Genomic DNA, 24,928 nt, shown 5'->3' on the forward strand with positions numbered 1-24,928 from the left:
TATGTATATGTGTGTAAACACGTAAATCCAAAACATAATCACATTTATTGCAAGCGAAGTAAATTGGTGCTTTGTGCCGCGGACTTTTATCCAAAGGCATATCAACTATTTTATTGTACTAAATGAAATAAAATATAATTTATAAATTTATTAGTTATCAAGAATCTAGCTATCTAGCTATACTATCCAGTTAATATGTAAATGTAAAATAAAAAAAAAAATTTTGTCAAATCCCAAACACATAACTTTCAGTAGCTCTAACTAAATGCGAGAACATACCTATAGCTCTCGCTGGTCTGCTATATTGCGCCCACTAAAATAATATATAAATGCTAAATATGCATAATTTTTTACAAAACATTTATTAAAACAATTTTTTTTTCACTTTTTATTACTATTATTCTTTTTTTTATATTTTTATTATTATTATTTTCTTTTCTTTTTGATAAACTCGAAGCATATTTTTGTTTACTATCGAATAATATGTATGTATATTACTTTCACTATTATTTGATTTTGAGCGCAGACATGCTAAGCCGACATTTTAAATATTTATAGCAGATATAAAAAATACCTAGCAATAATCTCACCACAAACATACAAGTTATGGGCAACACTGTAAAACTATCATAAACTTAAAAATGGATTGTATATAATTTGTAAAAAAATATTTTTTCTTCTCTTCTTAATCCATTTTTCTCAAATCCATAGATTTGTAATTATGTATATGCATACATACATTTACTATACAACCCTGTATGTATGTCTGCCTTTGCATTAAACTATATTGAATTGTTAATAAAAATTAAGTTTAAAGAAAAATGGAATTAAAAATTCAATTTATACTTAAGAACCTAGGGTATACGTACCAAAATATGGATGTACCATGCTAATTATTTAATTTTTTGTTTATTATTACATACAAATCTTTTCATGTTATTTAACTTTGTTTCGCATTAAGTAATAAGTGTACAATTATACAACTCCGTTATTACTTTCAATGTGTGTGTATATCAAAATCATATGAACTAATGTATTTTAAATGCATCTAAAATTTATTAATTGTGCATGCTGCATACCCGCCTGAGTGTGTATGCATGTAGGCGTTTACAATTGTTTCAATTCGTTGAAATTGAAATTTTAATTGTACTATATAGTTTAAGCAAATTACACTGGTTGATACATTATAACAGTAAAAATAAACATAAATAAATAAAAAAAACTATAATTAAAAACAAACAAAAAATCGTTTTATTATGAGAAAGTGTTTTTATACCCTGTACAGGACATGGTTAAGAATGATTAAGTTTGCCAGAATTGAAGTGTACTTGCTCCCCCCGACTTTCACAAACCACCTGAGCCTACCAAACCAGCTGCATGGCTTCCGAAAAATACCACCTCCGCCTTTAGCGTCGTAAACCCCCAGATAGTTCGTGGCCGAACCAGGAACTACCCTGCGAGAGAACAATTCTCGTTGGACGCCTCCTCCAGGACTGAAGAGGTGGACTATGAACTATCTGTGCGGTCATCAATCATCCCTTCCATTTCGAGGTAAAAACTCAAAACTGAGAAGAATTAAACCAGGGGTTCCACAGAGTGGTGTCCTCTCCACGTTATTGTTCAACTTCTACATCACGAAACTCCCGCGGCCACCAGAGGGAATTTCTATCACCTCGTACGCTGATGATTGCACGATATTGACATTTGGGCAAAGGAATCGATGACATGTGCTCGAAGGTAAACGGCTATCTCTCCGACCTTTCTTGCTTTCTCACTGTACGGAACTTAACAATCTCCCCCACTAAATCCAAAGCGACCATATTCACAAACTGGACTTGACCAGATTTCGGTCACAACTAACTTCCGACAAGCACTGGCCGCCATTCACAGTGGAGCCATCAAAATCTTCATCGACTCTCTCTCAGCGAATGGCGTGGAGTCAAACCGCCACCCATTGCAGACGAATAGCTCGAGTTGCCGCGGGAAACGAGAGTGGCCCTTGCTCAGCTTCGTTCTGAATACTGTAGCAGGTTAAACTCCGACTTATCCAGATTAGACCCCGACATATATATTATATGTCCAGCGTGCAATGCCCCACTAACCCCACTCATCTGACACCCTTCTCCCTTTGGTCTGACCCCGTCAAAACAGCACGTTTCTTGAGCCTACCGTTGGATGACGTCGACGACAACTTATCTAATCCTTACTATCCTAACGGGAATTAGGTACCCAATACAACAACAAGTTTACCATGAAGTTTGTAACACCCAAAAGGAAACGGAAATCCTATAAAGTATATATAAAAGCTTTATATAGAATTAATATACATACTTATGACGCTATCATCTTCAGAGAATGCATACAAGATAGTACCTTATTAGAGTGGTATAATCGCTAACTTCCATACTACCAAGTTTCGTTGTACTCATTTTTGACCAGTTACACCATCGTGAATAACTGTCAAAAATTAAAATACAATTTTTTTTATTACATTTTAAACTAATGTTTTCTTAAACCTTTTTGTGACATGAACAGAAGAATCTCTTTTTCTTTTTTACATTACTTTACTACTTTTAGCATTACCTTCATATATGTACATAGATATTCTTATAGAATTTAAACTTTCACTTACCGAAAAAATTAATCAGCAACAATTTTATTGTTTACATTATCTCATACTTTAATACCCTGAATGCTGTCGGTTAAATGGCAGGTCAATTAACCAATAACGCTATCAGAAATTTCTGTTAAAGTTTCTATGAGTTTCTTTAAGCCCAATTGTCAATTCTAACCAAAACTCTTGTGTACATGTTATCCCTTTCCTACAACAAAGGACTTGCGAGTCACACAGTGCGTATGTGTTAGTTTCAGGGATTATGCTTTCAATGCATTGGTCAGTGACCACGACTTGTTTGGAATCTCAGAACTTTTGGAATTACCCAAATATAGATATACTTTTGATTAAACTTTCCTATTAAAAACTTACAGATTAGAAACATATATTTGTACCCACTTTTTCTAGAGATTAAAGTTATTACTAATACTTAAATTTTTAAATTACTTCATGTTTTAATATTTATCTGTTAATCTCAGGCCCGCCGAGCAAAATAATTTTATATTCTCTGTGTAATATTTTAAAATCAACTGTATATATTTATCGATAATAATCGATAATTGTTATTCTCTCAAAAATAACGTAAACTTGTCAACACTACATTCAGTAATGCAAAGTAAACAACAACAATTTTAAGCCATGTGTCGTCTCTTTCGTACTTTACGTCAATCGGAAGGCAAAAGTTGCAACACTATATAAGTTGTCAGTGTCCAGAAAGTAAGGACAAATGTGTGCGTGGTTGTGATGTTCAATTATCAAAATGTCTGACTTAAATTTGAAGTAAGTGAATTTTCATTGAATTATTTTGTAAATATTTACTACAAATCTAAATATTTTACCAATATCTATTGCAAAATCAATAATTAAAATAATATATTGTGTGTTAAAAATGAAATATTTTGTAATAGATGTAGTAAATGTGTTATTTTCGTATTTGAAATCAATTCAATGTTGGGGGGTTGATTTTCGCCACATTGAAATTGCAGCTGTTGAAATTTTCATTAAAAAATGTATTTTGTATTTCTTATAGCGACGATTTATTGAACTATGAATTGGGTGATGATATTGATGATCAGGCACTTTACGGCGCCGATGAAGATGAACTACTATTGTCAGACGATGGTAAATATTTTTTTTTTTACTTTTACATATTTATGCACATTTAAATAAATATTGAATTTTCAATTTCATCACTGTGTAGAATTAGAAAAAGATGTAACAAAAGAAGTTAAACAACAAATAAAAGCAGAGGCAGAACAATGGGTTAATGAACGTATACAAGAAAAAGGTGAAAATAAAAATGGTTCTAAGAACGCTAGTACAGCACAGCCTATGTCTGCAGCTGGAGCAGCTAATACTTCAAAATTTGTCAAGGACACAGTTCAACAAGTCACCGCTGATGCAACGGAAGTGACTTCATCGGCGGCAACACATTTGATTGCGAATAACTCAAAACATGGTGATATAACCGATGATGTGTCCACAAGTGAAAATTCAGCGCCTGCACATGCAGAATTTAAAGAACCTACAAGGTCTCAACCCCAAAGGGAATTAACACAGACGGTAGCGCCAGCATCTACACAGACTTTGTTGTCAAACTCTACAAATATCGATGAAGTCACTTCAAGTAGTAGTAAAGAAGTTGAAGCAGATCATTCATCAGTCATTAGTTGCAGTACCAGTAATATGACTGATTCCTCCTTCATTCAAAGCTCACAAGAAAGTTTGGGAGTAACCCCTTTAAGCGCAAGTGATTATTCCGATCCTAGAGAGGATATGGAAGAAGAACGTGAGACACGTACAAATATAAAAACAACAAATGAACGTGATTTTGATACAGGAATCAATGAATCGACAGGTAAATACCAAACAATAATTGGACAATACATTTAATTATTTATAAACTATATAAATAAAATATTTACATTCTACCTTTAGAAAAGCATCATTCTCGCTTCGTGCATAATAAACGTGGAGGAAATCCTCTGCTGCGTCCCCATTCATTACGTGGATCTTACCACGGTCAGAGGCCACTACTCCGCTATCCACCATCACATGGTAATTTTCTATTGACAACGCACGGTGTTCCCGCGGCGAGAACAACTATCGTGTCAACAACGCTAACCCACACATCCTCCGCCCTCATTCCAGGTCAATTCCCGCTACAACAACCGCCCCTACCTTATGCACCACACAACACAGCACACGGTCCGCCATCTACAAATCCCGGAACAATGGGACCACAACAAACAAACCCAAATGCACAAATTCCTCTCCACCCACACGATCCCATGAATCCCTCAATTTCCCATCGTCCACGACACCCATTCCCCGGATTTCGCCCAGGTGGGCCTATGAATTTTAGACATCCTAATCCCGGCAATATGTATCCACACGATTATAATACGGGTAATGGTGTACCCTTCAATCAGAACTTCGGTCATATGTCACATCCATCACGAGCTATGTTCCGACCTGAACTTGCTGGCGGACCAATGCAAGGTGGCAACAATGCAGGTATGGGCCCGACACCGGGACCTATGGTAATGCGACCGAATATGCGTTTACCGCGCCCACCATTATCAAATTTACCACCACAAGGCCTAGTGCCAAATTTTATAAACAACCCGGCCATTAGACCTCCCCAACAACTACCATTGCAGCCTCCTCAAGCTCCCCTACAGTTACCACAAAGTGGTGTGCATCCAAGTACCAGTGTGCAGGCGTCACAAGTATCTGCCAATAACAATGGCGGCCCAATAACATCGGCAACATTACGCCCTAGCAAAGTACTTATTAATCCAAATTTTAAGGGTGGCGTTCAAGCAGCAACAAATAAGTTTATAAAAGAAACTCAATTTATGTCAACAATTAGCAGTCATGTCTCACATTTACAAAGTGACGATGAGTTACTGCGTCAACAGGAGGAATTCATTAATAAAAATCGAGAGCATATCGAGAAACGAAGGCATGAGCGTTCGCCGCTCACTGCAAGACGAAGCCGCAGTCGCAGCCGTTCTCGAACACATTCACGTGAACGCAGCTTTACGCCACCAAATAAGAGAAGCGGTGGTGGAGGCGCCGGCGGGACCGGTTCACACTTCGACAGAGAACGTGAACGCGATCGGGAGAGAGAACGTGATCGTGATCGTGAGCGAGATCGTTTAGATCGTGAAAGAGATCGTGACCGTGAAAGGGAACGTGGTCCTGTTGATCGCGAACGTGGTGGTGCAGGAAGCGGAAATGGTAACATGGGCCCAAGAGGAAATCGTTTTCGTCGTGGAAATAGTCGAGATCGTGATTATGACAAAAGAGGTGGTGGAGCATACGTTAAACGTAGACGTAGTTTATCTCCTTTACCACGAGCTGGTGGAGGTTTTCGACGTGGAGGTGATCGCGATCGCCCAGATGTACGTTTTCTATCAAATTCTTGTATGCTTGTATGATGCCTAATTAAAATTTAATTTATAGGTTGAAGAGGACGAAGAGACGCGTGTATATAGATTGGAAATAGAGAAACAGAAAGCATTGCGAGAAAAAATACTCAAGGACAAGGAATTAAAAAGAAGGCGCGCCGCAGAGGAAAAACAATATGAGGTGAGTTTTACAATGCATTATTATTAATTTTATCGAAAATTGAAGGTCAACTCTCGGCTTGAGATATGGATATTCGAATTTGTAGTATAAGACAGCATATACCCTTTAAGTAGTTTTGTTCTTAATTTCCTTCGGGCTACTTTTCTTTGTTTTCGCACATTTTACCAAAGTTTTCGAGTTTTTTATCTTCAAATAAAAACATTTCTTAGTAATCAATATATTATAAATTTTTGAATTTTTCATACCCCTAAAGTAGATTTCTTTACTGATAGTTTTAAGAATTTTCTGAAACACAAATCAAACTATTTCAATACGATAAAAATACGTAAATATGTTTCCAAACCCTAACCTTATAGGATCAGCGTCCTAATCAGACCAATAATGCTAGTACCAATAACGGTAGTAATGCCCCAAGCAGTGCCAGTGAAAATCAGACGCAGAAACTTAAGCCAATTGTGGTAACAGAACGCAAAATAATATCGTTAAAGAAACGGCAGCAGCAGCCACAATATGCTGATGAGGATTTTCCACGTCAAAAGTCGCAACAACCGCCGCAAGCGCAAAATCAGCGCAAGCAGATTCCAACTGCAAAAATTTTACCAGAAGCAAAACGGAATCTTAACGATCATATAACGAATGTCACAAGCAGCAGTGGTGGTGTTAACTGTGGCAGCAGCAATACAGCCATAATAAAACCAGTACCCAAAAAGGAAACCCATACACCAACACCACCACCGGCGGCATTATTGAAACAAACACGACGTATGTCCTCGCCGAGTGATGATGAAGTGGAGCTCGACTACGATGAAGATGAATTAATGCTAGAAATGGAGGATCGCCTGTTGGCCACGCCAACACCGTCCCCACCACAACCAGCCGTCTCACGTACACCGACACCTGAACCAATAGCTCCACCGCCATCTAATAAGGCAAACATAAAATCTAGTCGTAGCAGTAACAATACGACATCTCAAAGATCATCAGCATCGTCAGCATCATTCGGTTCAAGCAACCGACGAGTGGTACTAAAATCGTCTACAACATCAACATCAAGTAATTCAGGAGGTGCTGGCCGCAAGGAAAGCGATTTGCACTCATCCGATGGCAGTCGGAATCGTCGCACTGGTGGGGGATCGTCGCGCAACAGTAGCAGTAATAACTCACGGAAAGGTATATTTGATCGCTTGGAGACCAGGCGACAAATGTATGACAGCGGTGGAAGCAACAGAGACGGTGGCGGAAACGACGGAAAGCGCAACAAGGGGCAACGCATTGTTTTGAAACATGATTAAGTTCTCGGCAATTAAAAAAAACCGTCATTAAGCTACCGAATCAAATAACTTTTGTCAAAGATTTCTTTAGCTGTGTAGAAAATTAAAACTACACAAACAAATCGTAGAAAAATTTTGAACCCGCATATTTCTGAAATCAAATATGCATATTTCGCTAACTTTGAATTTGACACTGGTGTGAGTGAAATGATTAAAATGTAAGTGGCACGAAAGTCTTCGTTCTGTATTGAAAGTGAAATGTAACTTGTAATTAGACCACACATAACATAACATAACTTGTTTATATCATTTTACAACATACATATATTTACAATGATTTCCACACGCACATGTATGAATCGAATAACAGCTATGGAGGCGCGTATATTTATGTAAACATATTTTCACCTTAAAATCTAATATTATTATTTTTTTAATTATGCATATGGTAAAGTGAAGTAAGCAGCGAGAATTGCTTAAGTCGTTATAATTTTTGCTTTTCGTTGTCGCTTAGTTTGGTAAAATATTTGTAAGAGCACATGCAAATTACAGATTTGTTATAACTTCTAAATAGCATCCACATTTATAATGTGCAATTCTCAAATTGTCATCACCGTGAGGTATACATATATTACATAACATATTAATATTATAAATTATTAGATTTCATACAGACCGTACCACCTCATATGCCCCCATATATTGCTTAAATTGTCTTCGCAATTTTTTTAATTGAAAGTTAAAATGTATTTGTAATTACCGACGCTAAAAATGCATATCTTTGTTTATGCTAACATTACAACTTATTTACTGTTTTTTTTTCTAAAACATAACCTTCCGATATTATTGACCATAAAATTTTCAAACTGTATAAATTAGCTATGTAATGTCATAATGTTTAGGAAAAGTAATTTTACAGTTATTTTATTGAAAGTCTTCAGCAACATTGTTAGCTTTAATATGACACTGGCAAAAGGTTAGCAACAACTTTGTCAAGTGCTCAATAAGCATCCCTACCAGCATTAAAACTGTATATGGCATTTAAAGTTATGACTCTTACAATTTAAGTAACCATTTCACTTTTAAATGACTATTTGCGATTTAATATTGACGTAATATATTTAAAAAATTTATTTCACAACACAATGAAAAATGGCTCCAGTTAAATATGTTTACTAACAAAAGGTGTGAAACTCTTCAAATTGTGAAAAAGCAGTGTTCCCTTTATACTTTGTTCCAAACAAGCTTTAAATTTGCCATTTTAAATTTTAAAATTCAACATACATATGTATATACATAGTTATGCTATCATACTTCCATTAACAAACATACATGCCCAAAGTCATAATGCGGCTCAACATTATTCTTGCATATTTTTTCCCAACAAATAAACAAAAGTTTAGTTAAATGTTATTTAGTAAAAAAAAATGAATAACGGTAAAACTTTTACTTGACTTTAAAAAAATTCACTTTTTTTACGCCTGGATTTCTTAAAAGCACTAGACATAAGTTCATATATAATTTTTAGTTCGTATATTTAAGAATATACAAAGTTCAACACAAATTTTAATTATAATTTATAATTTAGTTGTAAGTTATAAAAGAGCAACAGGCTTTAAATTTTTTTTTAATATTTCTTGAATGCCCTATATTAAAGTGTATACAAAATTATCATATTGATATTCTAGACCGCAGCGGAAAACTTTCATCCAAGGTATATAAATACCAATAACACTTTTAAGTAAATAAAATGACGATTTACCCTCAACTATTACCAAAATTGTATTTTTGTACACAATAACTAAATTAATTGTATTTGCTTAATTATAATTGGTTGAAACAATTGAAACTTATTTTATTCAATGTGAAAAAATGTTTATTAAAACCGGTAAATAAATGTATGTATTTGCCAAAATAAATGATGACACAAACAGTAACAAATGTAAAAAATAAGTAGTATTTACTATTGCTATATCACAATATAGCATTATAATAATAAGCAACAACCATATTCAAATATAATCATAAAAATGCAAGTGTGAGCCATAAAAAATAAAGTATTACTCGATGAAGGCAGCGCCAGTTATATAATGCTAATATCATCCAGTTATATAAAAATCAACAAATTTTGTTCTTCTGACTAACCCATACCTTAAATTCGCAACAAACAAAATTTATATGTCCTTACCACGTGAACGTCACACGTCTAAATCAGTTGTAAATTATAGTTGTAAGTTAAAAATTTATATTTTATTTTATATTTGTATTGTATTACTTGTAATATTTGCAACATTGTATACGCAATATTATTGATTGTTAAAAAAATGTACACGCCCCTCTCACTTTCTAACAGTTTTTCCGCAAATACTCCCAATATTATGCGCATAAAATTATTAAACTGAATTTACATACGTATTTCTTGTTGAAAACGTAGCTAATAATATGCTTACGAACATTTTAAGTTATGAAGAAATATGCTATTTGTCTTTTACAAGCACTAAAATCGATTAAAAGTCGACCAAAAGTCTGTTACGGCATTTTATATTGCACTTTATTATGCAATTGCTGGGCAAACAAGTCGCTAAAAATTCAAAAACAAAAAAAAATAGTAGTATAAAGCTTCTGAAAAAAAATGGAAATCAAAATCAAGAAAGATTTTAGAAGCACACATTAATTACGTAGTCATAATTGAAAAAACACATTACAAAAATATACACAAATGTTGACAGTTGGCTAAACGTGTGCAGACACAATATTTATTTTAGTTGGTTTAATTGAGACGAAAATAAAATAAAAGCTATATACATATTTAACGCATGTGCTATATATGGTATGTTTAAAACTCAAATTATATGTTTAAAAATATTCACGATATTTCACTGTTATTTGATTAGTTTATCCCAAAAAAAATCAAATATTTGCGCTTATTTTAGAAATACTTGTATATTAAATTACTGAAATTATATAAATTTAAGCAAATGCAAAATTATTCAAAATTGATTGCAGTTACTTCTAACAAATATATAACATTAATGTACTCTGTAGAATTAAATATTAACTTATATAAAATAATAAAATAAATTATGTTTGCTATAGCTGATAAAAAAAACTGAATTATAGCTACCACCATAAATAATTTATAAATATTCATTACAATTGTTGTTACTCAAAATAATTATTTTTACATGTAAAATTCATATTCCATGTTGGCACTGCCAACGACTCTACAAAATTTATAGTACAAAGCAAACAAGTGATATTTGGTGTCTACCATGTAGACACCTTACTATGTGATATTTTTTACACTGTTAGATTTTATTTATTTATTTGTCAGTTTTTTTATTTATTTCGATATTTGTAATGAAAGTATTCAATTTGGTAATTTAAAAAAACATAAAACGATACTCAAGTGGAAACGTAGAGAGCAATAATAGGCGTAATCGTCGTTGGAGGATCCGTACAACAAAACAAAATGTTCTGTGTGGCTTTGGAAGTTCATCATTTCATTCAGCCTAACTGGAGTTCTAACAGCTTGGCAATGTAGTTCAAACTAAGCACACATACGCATATATAGTCATATGTATATAAAAGGTGCACCTCGTTACAACAACAAGAAAAGGGACACGTTGGATACTGTGACACTCAGCTGAGGCGCTTTACTGGCTGAATTGCATAAATGCTTAACTCTAGTATACTTGTATATAGAAAGCCTTTGATTTATTACTCTAATTTCTGGCAATACTCAAACAATGAAAAAGCAACTCTTGTAAGTTCATTTATTTGAACTACTGTAAATTTTAGAACACTAACTAAATTTATTATTTATTTATTATTCCAACCTTAAAGAATGAGCATTGTTATTCTATTGAATTTCGCCTTTTTATTTTGATAATAATTTCTTAATAATTGCATAAAATGTGTATATTCAATTAGTTACTAGATTTCTTTTGTGTTTCTACAATTTAAATATGTTTGATCATTTTATGTTAAAATGTTATTTCTCCTATTGTGAAATTATTTTTTGCATAAAAAAATGTTTTCTTCCAGCCATTCTCTATACCCCTATGAACATTGTTCGTGACTGAAAACCAAGAAAAAACGGATTAATCAATAAAGACACCAGTTTTTACTTTTTTACAGCAATTAATTAAAAACTTGTGTTTCATTGTTCAGTGCGCGTCACAGGAATAGGAAGACTGTTGCTCTAACAGCAATAGAAATTATTAAAAAAAAAGATCAACCAGTTGAATTTATAACTGTTACTAATGTGAAGGTGAACAAAAGCCAAGTCATAGCTATATAGACACAAAATCATTCTTGATTGTAACCGCTGTTACCTCGGTTGCAGCATCGAAGTAGCTTGACTAAATGCTAACAAATATTATATCACTTGGAGGAAAGGGCCATCCTCGAAGATATGTTGTGGTTATTTTGTGAGAAAGATCAGAGAGTCAGTTATTTTCTTTGTGCACTTATCCTCATAATTCTGACGTCCTCATAATCAGAAGTATGCGGTGCTTAATAGTGCTTTAAAGATTATGTTTGACTTTAAGCTGGTGATACACCGTTCAGTCTGATTCCACCACAATCCGGTCTACGAGCTGTTTCCTCGAGTGTCGGGTCTTACGTAACCTAAACGGACTCGAATATATATTATATTCGAACGAGATGTCTAAACTTGCCTCCGTTTTTACTAATTATTTCAAAATGAATACATACATACATATATCTTATTCTAATATGTAGCTAACCTGCAGGTTAATTACACAACTGTACTAGCAGAGATTTTTGTTAAAGTTTCTATGGGTTTCTTAAGACCCCATTGACCCAATTCTAACCGAAACTGTTATCTACGTCCTTGATCCCTTTTTTACACAAAGATTCTATTAGTTTTACGGTGTGTCCGGGCTAATTCTTTGAATGTTTTGGAAGTTTTGGTAGCCGTGATTTTCTGGTAAATTACCCATCTCGCTTTAATGCAAAGGAACCCTTTATTCAATGTCGTGCGTTATTTTTCGCATCCAAGAATATATTATCGATCGGAGTAAAATGATATATCATAAATCCTCGCTCTATAGATTGATGGTATTTATCATTTGAGATTTGTTGAACGATGTAAATACTCTATAGACATTGTATAAAAAAATATGTGGCAACACTATGAAATTCAAGATTGGAATAAAAAACGTGGAGAATTGTTTTGATTTTATATAAGTTTAAAATATAGCAATTTATTTAAATAAAAAGCGACATGGTGAGCCATAAAAAGAAATTACGGTCTGAGAAGGCGAAAGTAAAACTAAAGGCTACTAAATTGCCTAAAGGTCTAAATGTCACTAAAACAGAATTCAAGGTCCGAAAAATTACGATAAGGGAACAGTTGAAGCAGTCACAATTCGCGGACGGAGAACGTCAACTGAACTTAAAAGAAACTATTTCACGCTTAAAGCACCACAGTTCCAATATGCGCGCTGATGCGCTTCGAAATCTACGCGAAGCCATCACTGCCGGGCGTGTCAATCTAACTGGTTATATGCACAGCCTATTGCAAAGTGTTTCCGCAATATCGTTGGACATAGATAGGGAGACACGAAGAGATTCATTTAAAGCGTTGAAATGTCTTTTAACAGCATTAAAAACGGATGAAGTTGTGCCTTTCTTCCATATAATTTCATCTTATTTACGATGTGCTATGACACATATTCAACCAGCGATACAAGAGGATTCACTGCTCATGCTAGATGTTCTTATGGAACATGTGCCACAGTTAGTAGTAACACATAGTGTGAAGATTATACGAAACTTCCTTGAAATGATTTCAAGAGCCCGTAAAGAAGGTGATCACACCAGTCGAACTCTTACTGTTCGCTTAGGTGAAAAGCAAACTACAATAAAGTGGCGAACGAAAGTTTTGGAACGCTTGCGTCAAATGCTCGCTACTTTAGTTGAAAACAAACGTGCAAATAATACTGGAAAAATTGTAAATAGCTTCACAAAAAATGTCACATTTAATCCAAATGCTCCACAGCATTACAATGTAAAGAGAAAATACCTTACTCCAGCGAACCAAATCGATTTGCTCGCTGCGCTGAGACCATCATTAGGCGTTAAAAGTGCTGACGCCATAGAAGGAAGTGAAGAAGAAAGACTGCGAGAATACGTCATCCATCTCCTACCTTTACTGGTGGAATCGTGGATTGAAGTGCGACCGCAGGACCAAAAAATGTCAACAACATTGACAAATGAAGCAGCACAAACATTGAAAGTTGCGTTAGAAATTCTGCAAAATATCTGGATGCTAATTGAGTTAAATGAGGAGAACGAAAACAATCACCAACTAAGCGCTTGGTTCCAAGAGCAATATGCGGAAACTTTTGCTGTCAGTTTTCTAACGGATGGTTTTCCATACCAACAAAATGAAACAGGTAAAATTAAGTACTTTTTTTATTTTCGAGCTTCTCATCATTCAGTATTTATTCCAGATCCAGAGTTAAATAAGAAATCTTATAAGAAACATTTGAGATTGTTAAGTGTTAACGGTGGACAGTTATGCTTGGAACAAAATATATGTTTGGCATACCTAATGTGCCAATTTTACAAATCACATAGTCCAATACAAACCCAAATTGAAAGATTTGCTACGCTGTTCAAATACCTGGAAGAAGTAGTTTCCAATCTCTCAACACACCCTTTACAAAATCACCACGCTCTGATAAAAGCTTTGCGTATTAGCTTATTTGAGAACGATATTAAATTTTTGCAAATGCATAAAGATCTAATGTTACCATTACTAAACAGCACCATGGAAGCCTTTCTGCGAAATAATTTTCCTAATAAAACCAATTCAGAAACAGAAGTACTCACACTTATTTGCGACATTGTGCAAACACCACAGCTAAGACAACATTATGGGGAGGATACGTTCATTCGCTTTTTAGAATATTTGCCGCAACTTTTATTAAAACAAAGTGTCCAAGTGTCAACTATTATTGCTATGTCAACTTTAGCCAAACAAAAAAATTCAACATTTTTGCGTGCGTTGGAAAATAAAATTGAGGCTGTTATTGAAAACTTACAGAAAATACAAGTGTCTGGAGCACCAAATGCATTTGAGGGGAAAAAACATATCATGAACTTATTTTACTGGACCGAAAGAAAATTTGCTTCAGAATACAAAGAACTTTTGCATCAAAATATCGATAAGCATATTACTGACAAAAGAATTGTGAACTATTTCAAATACATATTATCCGAATAAAGCACACAGCAAGGACCCAAGTAATGTTAAATGATAAGCGCCCTAAAGTTTAAATTATGCATGATTAAAAATCCGGTATAGTAGTATTGTTATTTACTATTTGTATGAATAAACAAATTTATATTAAAATTGGAACTGATATTAACTACTTCTTCTTCGTACTTTTTGGTTTAAAACGATCCAGTACCGACGGCACACTTGAGTCAAGAGGTATAAAATCGCTTGCTTTCTTTGTATTTTGTTTGAAGATAGTTTGCTTCGATTTTTTGATATCCGTAATAAACTCCTACAAAAAGAAATATAAGTGAGTATTTGTTATAAAATTATTTAATATTATATACCTTTCTTTTGAGGTCCTTAACTATTTGCTTATTACGTGAAGCTTTCGCACTTCCACCGCGACCCTTCATTTTATGTCGCGACTTGAAGTCAATTTTTGGTGGTTTCAAATGGAATAATGCTCGCTTCGCATCAACCTTCTCTTGCAGCGTGGGCACATCAACAGCAGAAATTTCATTTGGATCCAAAGTAATCAACTCTGGTGGTATTTTCTCTAAAAGTGCGTGCACTTCATGTTCACGACGTTGTGACTTTGTCTGATAAGGATTATCCTCCAAAGCATCGAAATTGGGTTCACCTGAGCCGGGAACAAGTAATGACTGAAAGCCTTTGGCTGTTGCTATGCCAAGAATATCTTCATAGGGGCAGAAGCGCATGCCATGCACAAATGAATCACACATTTGTCGCAAATATGGCGTTTCAGCCTTTTCTCCCAATAACAAGTTCGATTGAATCTCACAATACGTGCCCTTAATGAATAATAAATTTCATTAGTATATAAATGTAGATATTGCAAATATTGGTACCTGTGAATATGCTAGAGAACCACGCTGGGACACCACAACCTGATTAGCTGGCAGTCTCAATCCATAACTTACGAGTGGACCTTTTAAAGCGCGTACATCCCAAACCTTAACTTTTCGGTCTTGGCCCGCCGTGACCATATATTGACCTTTTGGATCAACAGTCAATGCACTCATAGGTGTGGAATGGCATAGCATTTTCGCAAGAGGTTCTCGTACTTTCGGAGACCACATGGACACTACACCTTTAGATCCGCCAATGCATAAAACACCATTTCCTGGATTTTGATGCATTAATCGTATATCACCAAGTTTCGTATTGAAATTACTGACTAACTCGCCAATAGATACATCCAACCATGACGCGTAGCCATCTTTATTACCAGTAGCAAGAAGAAAATGGTAAGGTAAGAACTCCATACAGTTAACTCTGTATAAACGTTTTACACAATGCAATTCAGTGCCTTGACTATCATAAATATAGACCCAATCTTTTTGCGCACATGCAAACATGGTATGTACATGCAACCACGAGACATCAGCTACTTCCTCCATTACATTCATTTCGCAAAGAAGCTTCTTCGTAATCCAGTCAAATGCAGCAACATGCCCTCGGCGTCCACCAAGCAGCAGATGTCGACCATTTTTAGTATACCGCAAGGAATACGGACCAAAGTCAAGATTTAATTTGAAATGTTTCGATGCGGACAAAATGTCGACCTAAAACCGATTTGGTTAAGTAAAATGTCAATACTAATTATTTGTGTACTTACATTTTTGGCAATTTCTACTTGCCGATACTGTGCAGTTATCTCTTCCTCGTCTGGCTCAATAAAACCTTGTTGTTCCGTGAGTAAAATTTCTGTTCGCGCAGCTTGTTCCGTAGCATATTGTAGATACACTTCCTTGCGCTCTTGTTTCTCTTTGAAAAATTTAGTTTTTACACCTTTAGGTCTTACCTTTTCCCCTTTATCATATTTTTTCAGGAGTTCTTTTGGAATTTTCGTGTTTGTTTCTGTTTTAATATGCTTTTTTGGTGCCCCTTTGCGGTAAAAAGTTTTTTTAAACCCGATCTGCTTGTCTTGCTCAACCTTAATGATTTCACCTGAGAAATTCTGTTGGCTGACACCTTTCAATTTAATAGGCTTAACCTCTTCCTCGGGCACAGGCGAATGAAAATAACGTGAAGGAGCAGATTTAGCACCTCTACCTGGTGGTTTTTTATCTAAACTTTCATCTTCCAACATTTTGTAAAATTTGAACAACTTTATTGTGATTGTGGCACAACGTGCTCAAAACAATATTGTTGCCACACTAATAGAATTATTGGTTTTCAAACAATTGCGAAATTTTAAAAATTTTATTTAAAAAAATTTATATTTTTTTTCTCATTAACGTAAAATTAAAAGAAATAAAAAAGAGAATAAATTATTATAATTCATAGTTGAAACATTATTAAATATGTATAGAAATGAAAAAATTGATATTTTTGAAGCAGAATGCTACATATGTATGTATGTTTATTATCTGTATGCATAACCTCTATTATATTTACATACATACATTAATCGTTCTTAATACATATATGGAAAACTAAGTAAAATAGATTCACAAAAAATATGTATTAAAAATATTTTATTATTAGTCGTAGCAATTACATTTAACATGGAAAGCAATTATATTTTTTATATTTCACTGCATATTATTCGCCGTTGTTTACGTACAGCATGAGAAAGAGAAATAAATGAAGTAAATTCAATAAAATATATACTATGAAAATGCAACACTAAAGCAATTGCTTTGCAACCCTGTTTTTGCCTCTCCCTTTGGTTTTCCTCTCTTGTGAAATTTTCTTTTAATTTTCATTTTCTGTGGAGTGTGGCTGGGCAAAGCAACAATAGGTGAGTGTACCGTTTTAAAAGAATAAAATTAAATTAAATGTGTAAAAGTGCTGTGGAACGAGTTTTAATTAAGATCACTTGTGGCAATATATATTAAAAATTAATAAAAATATAAATGCGGGTTTGAATACGATACACTTAAAGTTTTTTCAGTGGACAAAAGTATCTATTTGCGGGGAAAGAAAACAAGGAGGCATTTTTAGTTAGTGAAGTAGTCGGTCGGTTGATTAATTGGCTTTCAGCGTGTACCGTATCTTCTCATATTGTCCGCTATATCAATAATTGGTTTCCTTTTCTATCGTGTGTGAGCAGGAGAACTGGTGTTGTGTTTTAAGTACAACAGTGTTGCCGCTATCGGAGAAAATTAAGATGGAGGAGGATAGGTAAAGTTAACGAATGATATTTGAAAGTGGAGAAGACGATAAAGAAGTAGTCAGAAAGCGATGCATAAAATATTTTATTCATTTTCGTGGCTGCTGGCAAAAATGTCGGAATTGTGAATGAAAAGCGAATACCATTGCTCGTTTAAACTGTGCTTTAATAAAAGAAAACTGAATAAAATTGCAGGAAATTCTGCAGATAAGCGTCTAAGAAAAATAGTTTTATTTTGTGTTATTAATTTAGTTTGTTAATTTTGCCAAAATTCTATCCCTACTGTGAGTAGAATCCGTAAAAATTTAAGTAAAGTGTACAAAGTATCATGTGTCGGAAATAGACTAATATCGTTTCCTTGTGTTCGCACTTTCTTTTGAATTTTCAGAAATAAAATGAGCAGTTCCGAAGAAGTCTCTTGGGTAACATGGTTTTGTGGGCTGCGCGGCAATGAATTCTTTTGTGAGGTAAGTGTATTAACTTAAATTTTATAACTATATTAATACTCTAGTATTATTAAATTAAATTGTGATATTTTTTTCAATTCCTCTTTGTTATCTAATCACTATAGTTTTAACAATGTGGGTATGGCAGAAGTTAGCGTGTACGAATTTCTATTGGTGACAAAATTTCCTTAGGTTGTTGCCATATAATTTGATTTAAAATTCCGCCACCCTTAACTTTTAATTTAACATTCCTCTGCTGTTTCATAGTACGTCCATGGAATGATTCAATTTGAATGTTGAGGTCACACATATTGAGTTTTAAGAGGATATATAATTGCTAGACATAATGATTATACCCACTTTTAAAGTGTTCCATGTTGATTTCTTATTATTAACTTTTTATTTTTCTCTTTAAAGGTTGATGAGGATTATATACAAGATAAATTTAATTTAACCGGATTAAATGAACAAGTTCCCAATTATAGAAATGCTCTTGATATGATCCTTGATCTCGAGCCAGGTATGTATACAATTGGAATTTTTTATTTACATTGAGAGATATAAAACTGAAATAATATTTTTCTCTTTTGTAGAAGACGATCTGGAAGAGAATCAACTGCAATCAGATATGACGGAACAGGCAGCAGAAATGCTGTACGGCTTGATACATGCCCGATACATTTTGACAAATCGCGGAATTGCGCAAATGATCGAAAAATACCAAACTGGTGATTTTGGACATTGCCCACGTGTATATTGTGAAAGCCAGCCCATGTTACCTTTAGGTTCGCCACTCATAAAAACTAAAATTCATTAGTCATAAATTAACCTCAAAAAAATTACAGGTCTATCAGATATACCTGGTGAAGCTATGGTAAAAACCTATTGCCCCAAATGTATTGATGTATATACGCCAAAATCGTCGCGTCATCATCACACGGATGGTGCTTACTTTGGCACGGGATTTCCACACATGCTCTTCATGGTTCATCCTGAATATCGTCCTAAGCGGCCGACTAATCAATTTGTTCCAAGGTAAGAAATAAGAATTGAGATAGTTTTAAATAAGAGTAGATATTAATACCGTGTAGCAAATTATAACTTTTATTCGGATATATAAGGGATTTGATTGTATGACAAAATACATATACTATTCGCCATCAAGCTGTAGAAATAGATTATTTAATAATTGTAGGATCGTAGAATGCTGAAAAGTCAAAAACTGTAGAAAGCGATGCGAGCACAGACTGGAGGAAATTTATTAATTTTTTAATTAAAAACAATTCTGAGCTTTATTGCTTAAAAACTGGGCGTGATATAGAATATAAATAATAATACATTTATAAATTTGGAGAGGCAGCTTTGAGTAGTATGAATTTTTTATGCATCCAACCCTATTTAAATATTTTCTCAGAACAGCTGATTCAGAGAATGTTTTCTAAATTACTAAAGCAATATACATAATAGTTATTTGTTTACGAAAATTTATTTGTTATTTAAATTATATTTTATAGGTTTGTCAGAATTTTTATGATGATAAAACCCGTAAATATTTCCCTAATCCATAAAATAGATAATATGCCGGTAAATTGTTATTTTTGAAGGGCACAAATTAATTGAGTTGACCAACAAAAATGAAATTTTAAACATAGTCATTACTAGATTTTGAGTATTATAATCCCAGATTTAATGCTTTAGAAGTTATATAATATATATATATTATATTTCTATTCCACGTTTTTAATATATTAATTGATTTTGTTTTTTTTTACAGACTTTATGGCTTCAAAATTCATAGCTTAGCTTATCAAATTCAACTACAGGCAGCAGCCACCGTTAAAATGCCACTTCGAGCGGTAAATTTAAAATGAAATTTCTTTGCTCACCTCTTAAACTTTAATATCGTTTTTCCTTTTTCTTTTTATTTTTAATTTTTCCATAACTATTGCATTAAACAAAAATTTTTATAAAAAAACGTTTACATTGAAAAAAAAAACAGAAAAATTAATAAAAATTAAGAAATACAAACCACAAAAACAACTCAAGCAAACTTAAAAATGTAGAGATCATGATGAAAGTTCGTTTTGTTTAAGAAATAAATTGAAAGGCAGCCAAAAACACACACAAACAACATTAGAAACTGAGATACAATAACTAATCAGCACAAAATGTATTGAATTTTCCACGGAAATCGTCTTCACTATATATGCGATACACAAAACACACACACACATTAACTTTCACAGTCAACCTACCTACATTTGCTAATGTATTGAAGTTTTGTATTGTTAACGCATGTCATAAAACACTACTTAGACATATTTTCATTTCATCCAATTCTTCCCAACACAAATGGCATCATAAAAGTGACGAAATTCAATACAATATCGAAGCTTTTTCTAATACGCCGTATTTTTTATTTTTATATATATAAAACTCCTCTGGTAGGAATGAGATAAACATTCACAGATTCACATCAACTTGCATTCTGTTAATGTAGTTTTGAATGATGAATAAATTTTAATATTCAAAAATAATCATTTTGTATACACGCTCTTAATTGAAAGTGAACTTAATTGAAACTAAAAACATAAGTTGATATAATTTCACTAAGTCAAAAGTGAACGATTTTTATTAAGCTATCATATAGAAGTCCGGAAAATTATAGGTTAAATAGTGTAGTCATGATTTTCAGTCTATAATCTGTTTAAAAACATTTGTATTATTATATACTAAAAAAATATATATACAATTAAAATAACTCCGTTTAAATAAACATGGAATGTTTCGCATCGATACATTAGGATAAAATCCAGTCACCTTTTACTTGTACTTACTTAATGATATAAGCTTCTTTTAATGCATGGAATTTTAATATAAAAATAACGTTTTCGCTGTTAGCCAATCGTATAAAGTGGATATAGTTAATATTGATGGATAAATTGTGTATTTTTATTCCTCATGATATGAGTTTTTCAATTATTAAATTCGTTACTGTCAGTGTTAAAGTGATTTATTATATTTTCGAGCAAATATTTTCATACATAGGTTATAGGTGACAACCAGTTTTAACTTGAACCCAACGAAATACCATAAAATCGTATTTTCATTTCCAAGGAAACTGATAGAATGAATACCTTCCAAGAACACAGCTGCATACTTGTATTCCCAAATAAAAATTTATGTGTATGCATATTTTTGTTTATGTGACTAAAAGAAGTGTTTAGGTGTGCTATATTCTAGCAGCGATCAGCTATGTGCGTACGTCTCAATGTTGTCTGCCTCCTTATGTAAGTGACATTTTTCTAATATGGACTTGTGTTCCTTGTCAATTTTGTTATACAAATTAAGTAAATATTTGAGTTAAAAATAATTTTCCTAACTTTCACAGGACTATATTGCCCTCTGTCAGGAAATTCTAAGCCGCCCAGATCCAGAAGCTGAAGGGGAGTAAAGGATTCTCCTCCCAATAGCCCTTCAACAGAATTCAATGCAAAACATATATATGTGCATGTATTCGATGCGTAACATGTCAATATTGCCTTTGTATAAAAATATAATGTACAGTTTTAATTAAATTTTCATTGTTAAGATAAAGAGCTTTTGGCATTTCATTTCGTCGTCGGATTTTGGATGTTAGGAAAAAACAATATTGTTGTGTGTGTGTTGAAAAAATCCAGTACAATTGGTTATAGTATAGGAGATGAGTTTTATTAGGGGATTAATAAGACATAATTATATTGATTATTTGTTTTGAAATAAAATTTGTATTGAAAATTATAGGTATGTATATGGTTACTTAAATATAAGTCTATTATATAGCCTGGTTGTTATGGCAATGGCATAACACATTCTTCAAATAGTTTAGGGAATCTAAGCGAATCTTGCAAATCTTGATCCGAGCCCGTCGCCTATTTTGTGCGAACGGAAGCGAATCAGAAATGAAATTCTCGCAAGAATGCCATTGTCATAAAAATAATTTGAAGAATTAAGTTTACATTTATATAAATATTTACTTTACACATATTACGTTTTGAACTAAGCAGAAATTATATTTTACGTGAATGCAATTAAGCGATTTATATAGAAAATCGCGAAAGTGCATAGGCCAAATCTAGTCAAAATATAATTTAAAAAAAAATTTGTCAAGAGTATAAAAGTGCGTAAACCTTCGCTAAAGTCGAATAATTTCAGCTTTATTATTTTATTTTGATTCTTATTCATAAAAGCTCACATAAATATGTTTGTAGCAACACCGCAAATCACTTTGCATCATTTTCATTCACATTCACATTATTCTTGAGCGCTTAGCAATCACCTAGTACATCGGTCACAAATGCTCATATAAATACATACATATGTACATATTAATATTTGCGCTGATGTTTATAAATCATTTGACGCGGACAAACAGTTATATGGAATTCATAGATTTAAATACTCTGAAAAATAAATCCACATTAAATGTGAATGTTTGCATATTTGTTAGGAAATGTGTACATTAAATACTCGCATTTGAATGGGATTTCCGCACAATCACCTTCACTTCACATTTATATTGCGCTTCATATTGGCTAAGTGTTGACTGCCATTTCAATTGTAGTATTCACGCTTGTATGCATATGTATGTACATATGTAAATTGTCACGGACAGACAGACATGAGTACGTACTTTCATCTGCACTTATGCATACATGTATAGTAAATATGTAAAATATTCACTTGCAAAACTAGGTGCTGTGCTATTTGTTGTTCTTCCTAATATTCATCAATTTTGTTGTGTCTATAGAATTTTATTAAATTATAAAAACTGATTACATGCAATTTATCTTTATAAATTTTCTTTTTTCTTTTGATTTCTTTTTCCTCTTAAAACAATATTCTCGTGTAAATCTGTCTGTGTCTCTGTACGTGCAATAACAAATGTTTGGCTACAGCGGACTCAACAGAAAGACGAGGAAGAAAGTAACACTAACAACATGGGGGAACAGGCGTATCTTAATCTGAAACAGGAATAAATTTATAAACGCAAATATTGAGATTGGCCACAATCGGGCAAATACCTATGAATGCAAAATATGATATGCAGGCAGGCGGTGGTGGGGTGATGGATAATAAAGCGAGTCGTATCGTACCTTTTTATTCATTTCACACACATTTCCATTTTAAATATTTACAATAAAAGTAACAAACAAGAAACCTAAACACACTAAACAAAATTGAAGCCAACGGAAGCGCTGAATAGACGTGCAACAACATTTCCGGTTTTCGCTTCGTACAACTTAAATGTTTGAAAATTAGTATGTCGATTGAAAAGCAGCACTAGAATTATTTTTTTAGAAAAAAAATATACATACACACATGTACACAATATACACACAAACACGTACATACATACATACATACATTTGGATCAAGCAAATCATATTCGTTTGCCTGATTAATACTAAAACACTTATATTTAGTAAATTTTAATAAAATATTTAGCCTTTTTACTATCCATAAGCAACAATTACAATAAATTGTAATTAAGTATAAATGAAGTTTGTAAATGAAATACCATAAAATAAAATACGAAGTGCTACAATACCAACAACGGTTAAAAGTATGTATGCTCATACAAACATATGTATGCATATTAAGCGACTCGTAATAGACAAGTGACGGTGAAAAAATATTGCTTATTCAGCTAGCAGTCGATGCCCGCTTCCACTAAATTTGGCGCTGTGCATTTAGGTATCAGACCTACATATACATACATATGTCACTAAATTGCTGATGAAGAATGGAAAAATAGCATATTTAGTGTTGTTATTACTATTATTACTTACGGAACCAAAAGCGTTAGAATCGGCTGTTGTGAGTATGTACATATATTCAATGGTTCAATTCTGCCAAGTTGACAGTCCTTGATCGGATGAAAAAATCCGGATCCGTTCCGGTTACGTAGACCCGACTGTCGTGGGAGCGGACATATTCAATGGTCGTTTAAGTTGGTGTTGCTCTTCATCAACAGTCGAAGAAAGTTATGAATGAGATGAACGTTTTCTTACACGGTGGTAAAAGGTCTCTGTGCATTTTTTTTATTTTTCTTGGTTTATCATCGTCATATTATGCAAATACAGAGTGAATGCACTTTACTACTTTCTTTGAACGAATGTTAAAAAACCTTCAAAACTACATCGAAATGTCTCTGCATAGAAGGAATCAGTCAATTTTCGCTGTATTTAAGTTATTCCAGCCGAACTCTCGCTATGGATCAAAAACGAACAATCGCTTAAAAGAAAACGCTGAGAGCGTTCTGTCTTACACTTAACCATTACTGACATACTCTTGCCTTCTAATCGAAACCGACTCCAGGCAACGACTGTTAACTTTGCAACATTCCTCAAACATTACATTTTTCATGTAGGGAAATCTAGTTCTTTCCTCGTCTTCTGGACATTCTGAGAATGAACACTTCATTGCTAAAAGTCCTGCTCAAATATAGAATTGGCTCCGCAAACAACATTATAGGGCAATTCACAATCTGGTGCAAATTCACCAGATTCTGAATTGCCCTTGTCTGTCTCTTTGAAGTCCCTAAATCAATAAAAAGAACCCGAG

General features: G+C 33.4%; 4 protein-coding genes across 9 annotated transcripts; 3 read left to right on the forward strand and 1 right to left on the reverse strand.

The window, feature by feature from the left end:
* Positions 1-3,326: 3,326 nt before the first annotated feature.
* LOC120774022 (serine/threonine-protein kinase fray2) lies at positions 3,327-10,380 on the forward strand. 2 transcript variants are annotated; one of them, XM_040103311.1, is made up of 7 exons: positions 3,327-3,394; positions 3,645-3,736; positions 3,816-4,472; positions 4,553-4,672; positions 4,766-6,024; positions 6,086-6,211; positions 6,568-10,380. In XM_040103311.1, exons 1-7 carry the CDS (start codon positions 3,375-3,377, stop codon positions 7,501-7,503), a joined length of 3,210 nt encoding a protein of 1,069 aa, XP_039959245.1. In that variant the 5' UTR covers positions 3,327-3,374; the 3' UTR covers positions 7,504-10,380. The 2 variants fall into 2 exon arrangements, with proteins under 2 accessions (XP_039959245.1, XP_039959244.1); XM_040103310.1 differs by having other exon boundaries at positions 4,553-6,024.
* A 2,264-nt stretch (positions 10,381-12,644) lies between these two features.
* Positions 12,645-14,875, forward strand: LOC120774221 (testis-expressed protein 10). The gene is made up of 2 exons (XM_040103679.1): positions 12,645-13,907; positions 13,965-14,875. Exons 1-2 carry the CDS (start codon positions 12,734-12,736, stop codon positions 14,738-14,740), a joined length of 1,950 nt encoding a protein of 649 aa, XP_039959613.1. The 5' UTR covers positions 12,645-12,733; the 3' UTR covers positions 14,741-14,875.
* On the reverse strand, positions 14,805-16,903 carry LOC120774222 (WD repeat-containing protein 46). The gene is made up of 4 exons (XM_040103680.1): positions 16,377-16,903; positions 15,607-16,323; positions 15,082-15,549; positions 14,805-15,026 (listed from the first exon to the last, which is right to left on the reverse strand). The coding sequence occupies exons 1-4, from the start codon at positions 16,848-16,850 to the stop codon at positions 14,886-14,888; spliced, it is 1,800 nt and encodes a 599-aa protein (XP_039959614.1). The 5' UTR covers positions 16,851-16,903; the 3' UTR covers positions 14,805-14,885.
* A 567-nt stretch (positions 16,904-17,470) lies between these two features.
* LOC120774381 (casein kinase II subunit beta) lies at positions 17,471-23,865 on the forward strand. 5 transcript variants are annotated; one of them, XM_040103990.1, is made up of 7 exons: positions 17,471-17,504; positions 18,265-18,343; positions 18,740-18,842; positions 18,916-19,107; positions 19,168-19,357; positions 20,097-20,178; positions 23,260-23,865. In XM_040103990.1, the coding sequence occupies exons 2-7, from the start codon at positions 18,272-18,274 to the stop codon at positions 23,338-23,340; spliced, it is 720 nt and encodes a 239-aa protein (XP_039959924.1). In that variant the 5' UTR covers positions 17,471-17,504; positions 18,265-18,271; the 3' UTR covers positions 23,341-23,865. The 5 variants fall into 5 exon arrangements, with proteins under 5 accessions (XP_039959924.1, XP_039959920.1, XP_039959921.1 ...); XM_040103986.1 differs by lacking the exon at positions 17,471-17,504 and adding an exon at positions 17,594-17,887; XM_040103987.1 differs by lacking the exons at positions 17,471-17,504; positions 23,260-23,865 and adding exons at positions 17,594-17,887; positions 21,714-22,057.
* Positions 23,866-24,928: the final 1,063 nt, after the last annotated feature.

Source organism: Bactrocera tryoni, chromosome 4, assembly GCF_016617805.1.
Source record: "Bactrocera tryoni isolate S06 chromosome 4, CSIRO_BtryS06_freeze2, whole genome shotgun sequence".
In the NCBI taxonomy this organism is placed as follows: Eukaryota; Metazoa; Arthropoda; class Insecta; order Diptera; family Tephritidae; genus Bactrocera; species Bactrocera tryoni.